The 12590-nt window shown below is 39.7% G+C and overlaps 2 protein-coding genes across 2 annotated transcripts; one reads left to right on the forward strand and one right to left on the reverse strand.

Annotated features, from left to right (window-relative positions):
- Positions 1 to 690: 690 nt before the first annotated feature.
- ngdn (neuroguidin, EIF4E binding protein) lies at positions 691 to 4201 on the reverse strand. Its single transcript, XM_020087220.2, has 11 exons — positions 4141 to 4201; positions 3828 to 3887; positions 3537 to 3608; positions 3162 to 3299; positions 2972 to 3056; positions 2722 to 2774; positions 2415 to 2532; positions 1813 to 1987; positions 1533 to 1686; positions 1219 to 1282; positions 691 to 877 (listed from the first exon to the last, which is right to left on the reverse strand). Exons 1-11 carry the CDS (start codon positions 4159 to 4161, stop codon positions 858 to 860), a joined length of 960 nt encoding a protein of 319 aa, XP_019942779.2. The 5' UTR covers positions 4162 to 4201; the 3' UTR covers positions 691 to 857.
- A 372-nt stretch (positions 4202 to 4573) lies between these two features.
- cebp1 (CCAAT/enhancer binding protein (C/EBP) 1) lies at positions 4574 to 9028 on the forward strand. Its single transcript, XM_020087221.2, has 3 exons — positions 4574 to 4719; positions 6326 to 6625; positions 7283 to 9028. The coding sequence occupies exons 1-3, from the start codon at positions 4717 to 4719 to the stop codon at positions 7586 to 7588; spliced, it is 609 nt and encodes a 202-aa protein (XP_019942780.2). The 5' UTR covers positions 4574 to 4716; the 3' UTR covers positions 7589 to 9028.
- Positions 9029 to 12590: the final 3562 nt, after the last annotated feature.

Here is a 12590-nt window from a genome sequence, read left to right on the forward strand (position 1 = left end):
GTACCGTATAGGTTGCGGAAATAATGAACCAAGAGGTTCACAATTTCTGTAATGTATTATTTCACAGACTTTATATTTTACATTTCCACTTAGTTATGTGAAAGAATAACAAAAAATTTAAATATACTAGACAAATGTTTTCACCATGTTAACCAGGATTAACGTGCTCTTCCCATGTTCTAGTGCGTTTTGTTTCTGACCCTGTGACACTGTCTGACTTAAAAAGTGGGATAGATGGATGGTTGGATGTTCTCTCAGTTGACATTTTGAAACAGAACGGCTGCTCCGTCCTGAGTGTCCCTGCAAGTCGTGACAGCGGTGCACATATTTCCAGGACCCTGACACCCACACAGCTAAATAAAACTCAGCCATCATTTTTATTTACACCATTTGCCACATGTTTGCCTTGTGGTCAGCTGGCTGGTGTGTGAGTGTAGCAGCAGGTTGTGATTAAGGCCTTTAATATCAACATCTGGCAGCTTCAGGACATTGACGATCAAACTGGACTGAATAGTTTCAATGTCTAAATGTCGCCTGCTGTTTAAATCTTCATCGTCACGCAGCAGAGTTTTAAAAATAAGTATATGAATCTATAAATGAAACCTGCTGTGTTTTTGTCTGGATGATGATCTGTGTGTGGCCTCTGATAAGGAGGTGATGAGACTGCCCTCTAATGGAGGAAAATTAAACTTAGACTTGCAGTAAATTTTATTCCACAATGTCAAAAACACTGAATGTACAAAAGTGTCGGGGAATTCATGTTTAACACAGCGATGGTACAGTCCTGCAAACAGTGAACTAAAATGATGATGGACGCCATCAGCTGCTCATACATCACTGGACGCCACATTTCAGGTCTATCTGTGCTTCTTGAAGGCTGCAAAGAGAAATAGGTGATTATAATGATAAAATAAAATTCAAACAAAAGAGCAGATTCTTTGCTTCTGAAATATTTTAAGTAATGAGGCCAGTGCTACATTTTCAAAAGCACGCTGAAGACGAGATATTAAATATTTTATTCGAAAAATTTGTTCCTAAAAAAATGTTATATAGCAGATACAGTAAATAGTCGGGGTGTAACAAACACTGGTAAACATTTGACTAAATGCAGATTCTACACATCTGGTGCCGGAGCAGAAGCAGCAATAGAATTTCAAAATAAGAGCTGAAATTGTTTGACCCCATTTTCTGTCTCTTTAGAAGAATTTATGTCCTTACCTTTTCTCTTGGTTTTCTTCTTCATGAGTTTCTTCTTCTTCTTGGGACGAGCACCCTCCCCATCCTGCATCAAGAAAGACAAAACAGTCATCTCAGACCAACCCGCAGCAGCAGAGTTGTGTCAAACATCAAGTGTGGGCAAATAGTCATTATGAGTTATTTTAAACGTTATGTTCTCTTCAGTCTGGAACCTGAATAGTCCTGAGTAAATGCAGGTCAGCTGGTCTGCTGCAGGATAAGTGGAGTTTACATCATCAGAACAATGTGTGGACTAAACGTCAGATGTTTCCTCCTCAGGTCCTGTCAGAACTCACCTGTCTGCCCTCGCCACCCGTCAGCGCTGAGATGTCACTGAAGTGTGTTATACCGCTCAGCTGACCAGACATGCCCATCGTGCCTCTCTTCCTGGAGCTCTTCTGATGCTTTGGTACGTTAAGACGCACCATCATCGACTCCTCATATTTTTTCCTGAGAAGAAGAAAAGACCATTTAGAACAAAGAATAAAGAACATTTCGAAATTCGGGTTGTGAAACACAAAGTATCAGTCACTGGATGAGAACAGAAAGGACGATAATAAGAAGGAGGCGACTCACCGGTGTGTCTCATCGCGGCTCTCCCGTTCGCTCTGGAAGTCCTGTCTGTCCCTGATCTCCTCGGGCGCGTCGCTGTATTGTTGTCTCAGCTCTTGGATCACAGAGCTTCTCAGAGCAGCTTGCCGCTGACGCTCCACCTGAGCCTTCTTCTTGTCGGTCTCAGTTATATCACCGTCTGCAGAATAAAAACCATTGAGGTCTTATAAAGAAGAAGTCTTCAGTGTTTCCTCAAGGATTTGTTTTAGTTGTGTGGGCAGACCAGTCTGTGAGGGTCTCATGTCAGGGCTACATTCTTCAAAGGCTGCATTTAAAGACTGACTGTGTCACAGCGACGCCTCCATTTCCCAACCCAACCTATCCCAGGATTCATTGCACTTCTGAGACAAACTGTTTTCAAAGACGTAATGGCAACAGCAAGCAATGAGATCATGAGGGAGAATACTTTGATGGTGATCGGGCCTGACGTGCTTCAGCCCTGATCCTGAAACCGTGGCGTTAATAATTTTGCCGTAGAGGATAAATATTCACATCACTCATTTCAAACTTCCACAGAAAAAGAAAGCAAAGAAGAGAACGCTGTTTAAAAAGACAGACAACTTTACCATAATGCACTGGGGCAATCTTCGGTGGAATATATTTCCTGCCACTAGAGTACGCTGCTCTCTTCTCCGAGACTGTCGTTGTCTCAGCTTCTTCTTCAGACTCCTCAGATTCATTCAGCTGATTGATTGATCATGCACAAAGATGAATAAATTAGACACATACAAATCTCTTCGCTATTTATAAACTATATGTGTGTTTTGTTAATACAGCCAGTGGTAGACTGATGGTTTTAATGAATATTAATCACATACAGGGAACAATGGGACATTCAGGGAATACAGATGTGTTATGACGTTGAGGACTTACTTTGCTGATGAGATTCTCAGGATTGGGACGCAGCTGCAGTGGGTCGTTTTCAGCTAAAAGCAAATAAAACACATGAGACGCTGCTGTGAACAAGCCTCGCACCACAGTGTTCACTGTTCCATATGTGTAACTAGATGACAACATGTTGCTCAGCAGATTGTAACTGGGCATTAACATGTATTTACTGAGTGTGAGATTCTGACATAGCTGTGGAGACTTAGGATTTATTAGTGCATTCATCTCATCTCACCTAAACTTCCAGTAACAGCCGTTCGAATCAGTTTATCAATCTGGTATTTGAGTTTGTTGTCTAGGGGTCGCATCTTCTCCAGAACCTAAAAAAACGAAGAGGCAACATAATAAACCACCTGCACCAGATGAGAATGAACAGATGTCATTGTTATTATCTTGTTATTGTTATTATCATTGTGACGTCTCACCGTTCTGATTGTGACCACTCTGTTCAAGGCTTCGCTGTCTTTTATTTTGCCTCCCTCGCTCTTGATGCTGATCAGGTGAGTGAGGTCCTGGAGGTAGAAGAGCAGCAGGTGATAGCGAAGGTCCAGGAAGGACAAACCCTGCAGAGAGAGGACAGAGTCAGGGAGGACAAATTACACAGGGACAAAAGACATAGTGCTGTATGTTCAAACAAAGTAGACAGAGAGACAGAACTTCGCTGATATCTGGATGAAGAAAAGTCTTCAACACTCAAATGACAAACCAGCACATCTGTATGAACCTGCAGATGTTGGCCTGTTCCACAAAGTTTTCATCAATTGATCTTCAATAACAGACGTGACAAAGTCCCTGCTCACCTGTGATGTCTTAAATGTCCCATCCTTGACCTTGGTCAGCAGCTCACGGACATGACTTGTGACTGAGGCCACCTGTAGAGAAAAGAGAAAGAGTTACAGCTCCTCTATCAGCGACAAAGACTCACACCTACCGCTCCAGGAAGCTGCATTCATGATAAACCCTGACGGTATTACTCTGTCACTAACCGTGTATTAAACCTGAGTAGACTTATGACTTCATGCTGTGTTTGGACTTTAATTCGTCAGTGATGATCGTGGTGAAAACGTGACATCAGCGTGTTGTAGTCGTACCTGTTCAGTGAGGTTGTTCAGCAGATCCACAGCTTTTGGCAAATCACTTTCAATTAAATCCTGTGATAAAGTCAAACCACAGTCAGAAACACAAAGACACACAGACACAGTACAAACACAACACTTCCAGTGCGGCAGGAGAACTCTGTTAGCTCGTGGCTAGCTGTTAGCTTCATTTTAAAAACTGCTACGACCAACCACGGAGGGTCGGTTTCAGAAAACAAGCCTAAGAACCGCGGTAGACTTTGGTTTAAAGTATAAAGAAATCACATCGATGTTTTTAATAACCAGCAGCTCACTGAGCTCTACTCACGTTGTCAACAGGAGCCGCCATTTTGAAAGTTACTACTCTACGGAAGCCGCAGCGGATCACGTTTGGCGTTCTCGTTTTTTTTTACTGTTAAATAAATAAAACATTTTACAACATAAATTACAGTTAATTAAATAAAGTCAATAATATGATCTACATATAACGGAGCACACATGTAGATACATATATAGATGAAATACAGACAAGAAGATTAATCAAATTACATTGAAAAATACAATTAAATAAGTTAAATAAAGGTGCTTTTAATACCTGTAGGGCATCAATAAAGTTCAGCAGTTATTTTGTTGTTTTATTCTACATTTACATCAACAGGTTAAAACTGACCACATAATGATACTTGTTTTGAAAACTTAAAAACTTTTTCACTTATTTTGTCGATTTTCTGTTGGTTTTTTTGCCCCTGTACTCTACATGTGGCAGAGAGGAAGAGCGACAGAGGAAGTGATGGAGTGATCACCACCATCATCATCATCATCATCATCATCATCACCATCAGAGGAGGAGAACCTGCCTCTGACTCTCAGACCTTCTCCAGTCATAGGAGCCTGAGGAAGAGTCATGGTGAGTCCCATCACAGCTTTACCCTGCAGCACTTACACGTTCAAAACTAACTGGCTCTTACTCTAACTTTTCTGTCTTTTTTAATTAAGATAGGGCTGTATGTAACAGTTATTTTATTTAGTTATTAATTTACAGATTAGCCAATCAACTATCCTATTTATTGTTTGGAACCTAATTTTATATATTTTAATGTCCAAAGGTTTCCTTTCACAGACAGAAGAGAATATTTACATTCGAGAAGCAGCTCCTAAAGTAACTTAAATTATTCAGTAATTATCAAAATTGTTGCTCATTTATTTGACTAAAAACATTAATGGTCCAATTATTACTGATCAGCTTTAGAGTTGCACTTAAATAACCTTATATCTGAAAGATAACAATATTATCTGATGCGATCTCAGATATATTGCAGTTATTGGTTTATTAAATTACATTTTATTCCTTATTATATTCTTCATCTATCCTTCTGAAATTCACAAACTGCCTTCATTTTTAAAAAGAAAATAAATACAGAGAGAGAGACATGTTTGATGGAAGAAGTACTTAAAACCTTTTTAAAACTTAAATTAGACATAACAATTCATACTTTAGTTAAAGTAAATAAAAAAGAGAAATACATTAAAAAATAAATACAATAGAATGTGAACAATCATTATATTTCCATTAACATGTAATATGTATGTATTTGTATGTTGCAGTTTAATTCCAGTGTTAAAATTCCTTTACGTGTTAAAAGTTAGGCAAGGCAAGTTTATGTATATAGTATAACAACAAGGCAATTTAAAGTGCTTTCATAAAATCTTAAAGGTATCAGGAATATTACATTTGATTTGGCAGAAAGCTGTGGAAAGTCTTCATCATTGGTTTAAAATAACTTTTTTTACCCGACCTGCAGTTCTCATATGTGCAGCATGAAAACCGAACACTGCTCTTCTATGTTTCGTTTTGTCTCTGGGGACAGAAAGCAGACCTGCTTCACACGACCGGAGGAGTGTGGATGGTTCATAACGTAGCAGCAGTTTGAAAAATGTACTAAGCCCTAAACCATTCTGAGCTTTATAAACCAGTGGCAGGATTTTGAAGTAAATTCTTCAACAGACAGGGACCCGGTAAAGATGTGAGAGCTGCAATGATATGATTCTTTTTTCTGATGTGAGTGTGGAATTCAGCTGCCGTGTTTCGACCAAAGTTTTTTTAATTTTTCAAATATTTAACATGAGAAATACAACTTGAAGACAGGACAGTTAACACAGGTTTCTGTCTCCAGAATGTCCCCCTGCCCCAAATACAGTTTCTTACAGCCAGTCATCCATAAAACAAAATACAGCAATGAATTTATTGAAGTCAAAGCACACAGCAGATAAAAACAATTATAACAATAAAGGAAAGTAAGAAAGGGTTGTTGGCGGCTGCCATACCTTCTACAAGGGAAATAAATGGTTGCCATGGAGTGGCATAACATTTACTAGTGGACCCCTTGATGGCATTTTCAGGGGTGGATATGACACAGAACCTCTCTGATCTCAACGATCCATAGTCAGAGACCATGCAGAGCAGCAACATTTTAAAGAGTCTTCTGTCTCGCTCTGCTTCTGAACACCTCCAGATGTCTGATGCCAGGGTTTCCTCCGTAATCCAGGAGTGGGCGAGTTCCTTCTCAGGTCAGGTCCCTGCTATGAACCCATCCGTCGCCTCCTCCAGCCAGGCCGAGGCCTCCGCTCAGATGTCTCACATGGAGATGATGCCATACGGCCAGGCTCAGGGAATGTTGAGGGAGGGCGGTGACGACAGTGTGGCCGAGCAGATGATGGGTCTGTCCTACCTGCCGTACTCAACGTCCTGCCTCGGCAACCCCTCGAATGCGGCCAGCAACAACCACCACCAGAGCCACGCCGGCACTCCACAGGTGACTGAGGCTTTTGGTGCAGAACTGATAGAGATGTCTTTGTTCTGAGATCACATGTGAAAAGAGTGTTTAGACAAGACATATGTTAAATATAAATAAACTTTAAATATGCAGGGGGCTCTGTAGCAGTCAGTGGGGGTGAGGCAGTGTGTCACAAGTTGACTGTCTTCTTTTAAGTCCTCTGATGACCTGCAGGATTGGTCGGTAACTGGGCCAAACTGCAGGTCTTGATTAGAAATTTGATCAAAATGAATGAATGCACAATTGCAAATGGAGAAGGATATGATTGTCCATACACCTGTAACACGATATCTGGCTGAAATGTAGAATACTCTGAGGATGGTATCTATCCCCTGGTACCTATCTTGTTTTATTTTTCACTTTAGTTGTAACTTTCACTTGTAACAATTTTATCTTTACTTTTCATTATAGTAACTTATCTTCTTAGTTTTTTCTTGTGCTTGTGTATTTTTATTCCTGTTTAAAAACTATATTTGTAGACCACTTGAAAATGTTGGAAGAGCTTTGTTGTAACGGAAAGTTAAAGATTGTATGTGACCAATGTTCTTGATTCTAAAAGAAATTAATTAAAAATAAATGCTCAGAGAGGGAAACCCATCAGCCACTGGCGTTCTAAAGTGTGATTGTGACCCCCAGGAATTCTCTCCCTTCCTCCTGCCGACGCTGAGGGCCCCGTTGACCAAGAGGAGCATCAGCAAGGACAGCGTTGAGTACCGGCAGAGGCGCGAGAGAAACAACATCGCCGTGAGAAAGAGCCGGGACAAGGCCCGCAGGAGGATCCTGCTGACCCAGCAGAGGGCCATGCAGCTGCAGGAGGAGAACCAGAAGCTGCAGCTGAGGATAGGGCAGCTGACGCAGGAGCTGGAAACTTTCAAACACATCCTGTCACAGCGACACTTGCAGGGGGCCGAGGAGGGCGCTGCAGGGGAGTCCGGTATCTGAGCATCACCTTCTCTATCTACACCCAGGTCCAGGCATCAGATCTGTTCTTATGGCCTCTAGGTATCTCTCCAATACTCACAGTCCAGAGCCTGCTACTGGTTTATTTTAAGCCGAGAAGAAGACGTGTGTGATCATTTACAAAGTCCTCTTTAAAATTAGTGTTGTGGGGTCGTGAGGTATTAAGTGTTTAATTATAGTCTCATATTGTAAAACTGTTAAGAAAAAAAGCACATGACAGTGGCAGTACAGTAAATATATTTGGACTATAATAGAAAATTTAAGTTTTCTCCTTTTGGCAAATATAACCCATGATAGCTGTAAAAACAAAAAGCTGTAAAGAAAATAGAGGACAATTTTTAGTTTGAAAAAAAAAAGGATGGATTCATGTATACATACAGATTATAGTTTGGATTGAATCAGAACTTTATGTTGAGGAAATAAAAAAAAATGCCTGTCACAGAATTACAGAATGTAATTACTTTATTCAGAAGTAAAAACTCATAAATGTAATTGTTAATATTAGGTTTTCTAACCTTAAACATAGTTTTAACAAGTCAAAAACCAAAATCACTTATTTCAGCTTGTTTCAATGTTTTTTTGTCTTTGTCCAAGGAAATATTTCATTTGGTACTTAATCAATATAAAGCTTTCAACTGTATCATACATATAATTAGAGAGAAACTCATTAATTTAGCTGTAACAAATCAAAGTTATTGTTTTTGAAGGACACAATGAAGACACCATAGATCCAGAGTATTGTTTGAGGCCCAGATGCACATCTTTCAATCTTAAACTTAACAGTTTCAGCTCTGCCAAGTCACAAATGCTCAGCAGTGATTGGACAGAAGCTGTTTGAGAATAAGGACAGCATTTTATTTTGGGAAATGAAATCCGTAGACTATATAACAGTTATCAGAAAAATAAACAATCAAAAAAAAGCTGAACATTTGACCCTTTTTCTGGATTAAGAGGGATTTTGTCATGGCCTCTGTATATCTGAAATTGTGGCTCTGACCCTGTACACTGGAGCTTTTACTGCTTTAGTGCTGTTACTGTTATACTATAAATCCTATTGGCAGATGTGTAGTGGATCTGAATGTAGATGCTGTAGCTGTAAATTAACTGTAAAACGCATTGCCGTGGACTGACTTGTTCTTTTATTTGGTTCAATCTAACAAACATTGCCTCATCACCATCTACCTGATACTTCAGCTGTCTACTGAGTGTAGTTGCCCAACACGAGTTTCACAACGATATGTGGTTTGTCGAGGATTCAATGAAATCTTTCTCTGTATAATACTCTAAGTAGGTGTGGGATTACTTGAAATGATTTTTACATCTGTAAAGATTTGTTTTATAAATGTATGATAATACACTGTTAAAGCAATACTTTGCCATGTATGTTCTTAAATAATAAATAAATAATTGCTCGTGCCTGAATGAAACCATTATTTTTTCCTATGTTTGGACAGAGTATCCTAATTTAACATAGAATGCAGCTCACAGCCTTCACAAACCATGTGGCTTTGATTCAAAGAAGACGTGATTATGCTTTAATGCCCCTCGCAACCCTTCTCTACACCCTTCATTGGGGGGTGAACATGCACCTGTCACGTCATTTACCAAAAGCTCTCAACCCACAGAAACGGACGTCACGCCGTGGGCCGTTGTGCACCAGCGGTTTCCCTTTGTGGGATGGGCAAGATTTCGACACAGCGGAGGACGGGAGGATGAGAGGGGAGAAAGAGATAGTATCAGTGTTTGGAGCTGCCAGGGCCTTCCTGTGGCTGTGATGCTACTGAAGGGGCAGAGAGATAGGGGTGGGGTGGGAGTGGGGGTAGGGTTACACAAAAGACACATTTTGTTATTTCATTAAACTTAACTCAAGTTCTAACATTTGATAAAACATTTCAATATTGTGGATGAGTAGAGTGACTCACAAAAATTCTTTATCAAATTAAGATTTGAATTGTTTTTTTTTTACCTTTAATCCCATTTTAGTTTTATTGCCTGTTGGGCAACAAAGACCGACTGAAGGGACACGGATACAGATGTTCACTTCTGTTTTATACAAATGTTGTACTTTTTTTACTCTATGAAAACTGAGCTGAACTGACAATAACGACATCCCATCAGCTCACACAGTCAACAGTTTGATTAATCCAAGAGCAGCTAAATCTTATTACATATCTAATAGTGAACTGTGGGCACTAACATCTTGTCCTGTGTTAATGCTCCATATACTTCAGAATTATTTCTTGTCATTAGTGAGTCCTCCTCAAAATGCAAACTTTTTTTAAATTATTTTTGTGCAGAGCATTTTTTATACACAGTCTATGGTGCAGAGTGAAATTTGAAAATGTTGTGCGTTCATCCTACCTGGATTATCTGCAGTGAAGTTTCATTGTCAATGTTTTCCTGAATTTGAGTGTGGTTTACATATAAATTGATGATTAACTTGTGTTATTTTTATACACAAAGAAGAGAAATACGTTTGTGGTATGTGAAGGTAGATTAAAGATCATGAGTCTGCACAGATAATCCATTTTATTAACTACAAACTTAACCGAGGAGTTTATAGGGAACAGAAAACACAACGCTCTACATGAACCTGAAAAGTGCAAAAACAGTTCACACAAATCCTGAAGCCTGTTTCCATGGTAATGAGGCGATGAGCCACAAATACATGATTCCTCAAATAAGTAATAACTTTGTGTCCTTTCAGTGATGAGCACTTAATTTACTCTGGAGAGTGAAAGTGTGACAGAGGCCTGCATTCACTCACACAGGCACAAAATGATTTGTTGTGTGAACGTGTCTGTTGAAATGTCCTGCAGCGTTGTGTGGGGAAATCTGTGGTCCCGGGACTGCAACATCTCCACAGAGTGAAGAAAGACTGTGTTTCACCTAATCCCTTCCAGGTTACTCAACAGCAGCAAACCAAGGCGAACTCCACCACAGCCCCAGTGAAGCGGCTCCGCTCTTGCAGTTACCATGTGAAGTTGTTTTTGTTGCAGCCAGTTGCAGCTTTTGTCTCCAGACCAGAGACTGATAGAATCCATCAAGATCAGTCCTATATCACGATCAATCAAGATTGACTCCAAATAACAGAAACTTGAACTTTTTCCATTCATTTCAACACTCGTGCACTAAAGGAGAAACAGCCCAGCACATTTCTGCGGTCAGACGCTAGTTCTCATAGCTTCAGTTTCCCACCACACATATAAAAATGTAAAGGTGAAATTAATTGGTCCTGCAGTAATGTGAGGTGCTGTTCAGAGGTTATTTAGCATTGTTTACTTTTCATTTCTAGGTAAAGTGATTTAAATGCTGATGTTGTGTCATATTTGTGTGTTATCTTGATACGTGTGTGTGTGTGTGTGTTTGCTTTGAGAAAGCCATTTTGAGCCTGGAACCTACAAAGTGAGGACCTTTTGTAAAAGTGTGGATATTTTTAGCCAATCTTCACTTTCTGACCCAATTTTAAAATACTGTTTGAGGGTTAAGGGCCCATCACTCATATGCAAGTAATTCAGAAGTCTCTGATCTGTGTGAGCATAAGGGGGCGAATAAAACATTTGCTTCCTGTTACGTGACAAATCACATAGTGGCTTTACTTAGAGCTCAACTTGGGTAAACTTTAACCCACAACATTCTTTTGGCATCAGGTCTGAGTAACTGTGCACTCAGAACTGACTTTTATGTGTGTGTGTGATCCAGGTATTACCTCAATCTTTTAACACAGTCTCATTATAGGCACTTGTGTTGCTTATGGGGACACAGATCTAGTCCAGTTCATTCTGTTTTAGAGTGGTGATGATATTTTGGCCGATACCTTTGGTTAGGTTAGGTAAAGGGTTAAGTGTGTGTTGTTTGTGTGTACCTGCAAGAGAATGAACTGTCTTGGCACCATCAGGTGTAGCTCAGCAGTCATTAAGTGTATTTTGAAGGCAACAACAAACACAGAAGTCTCAATAATACTGTGCTGTCAATACTGCAGTTTCCTCTATGACTTTCAGGGTACCAGCTAAATAATAATTAATTAATAATAAATATCCAGAATCAAGACAATAAACATTAAATCTACTGTATACAATTTATAAAACAGCAGCTTCAAAATTAGTTTGATCATTCAGCAACTTTGAAGAGGGAGAATGTTTCCTCTTTCATTCCCAACCCTCACTCTGAATATCTTAACTTAACTTTGGTGAGTGGGTTTGATCTCCTGTGAAGAAGTGTGTATGGAACGTACTGACTGTCGCAGACATTGACTGTGTGTAAAAATGTTGCAGCCAAGGATGCTGGAAGTAGAGGTTCTAAGGGGGCTGCAGCACCTTCCACTGGCAAGAGGCTGTAACAGCAAGGCAAATAAAACAACAACCCCATATTATCAGAAACAGGTATGAACTGATAGATACTAAACTGGTGTAGAATGTTGTTGGCTGTTCTAAACAATAAAAAAAAATAGAGAAATATTTTAGCAGCGCTGTATTTGTATGATGTCATTATGTAGATTTTCTCAAAGCCTCCCCACTATGACCAACTTCCAGCATCTCTGTATGCAGCTTAAATGACCAGAATTCATTGATTAAAAATGAGTTTATCGCCAATATTCAGCACGGAACATTAAAATATCAGAATTCTAAACAGAGTTTGGTGGATATGTAACAGCGGCAGCTCTTCGGGTTCAGTAAGCCAGGGATTATGGGAAACATCCACCATTCAGTTGTTTTTCTTTCCAGGGTTTCAAGTCAGAGAGTGGGACTGTAGCAGCTTTCCATTAAGACCTACATGTCTTACAAACCTTTTGACACGTAGGCAGCTGCTGTACAAAAGATAGCCCACATGTTACCTTTGCATATGAGTCCCACACATGGTGTGACATAAAACACATCCTTCATAGAGTTCATTAATCTATGGGTAAACGTTGCTTGCTTTAATCAATTATCCGCCATCAACACGGTCAAAACCATAAACCTCCATGGCCACATGCAACATTACC

Source organism: Paralichthys olivaceus, chromosome 17 (assembly GCF_024713975.1).
Source record: "Paralichthys olivaceus isolate ysfri-2021 chromosome 17, ASM2471397v2, whole genome shotgun sequence".
NCBI lineage: Eukaryota > Metazoa > Chordata > Actinopteri > Pleuronectiformes > Paralichthyidae > Paralichthys > Paralichthys olivaceus.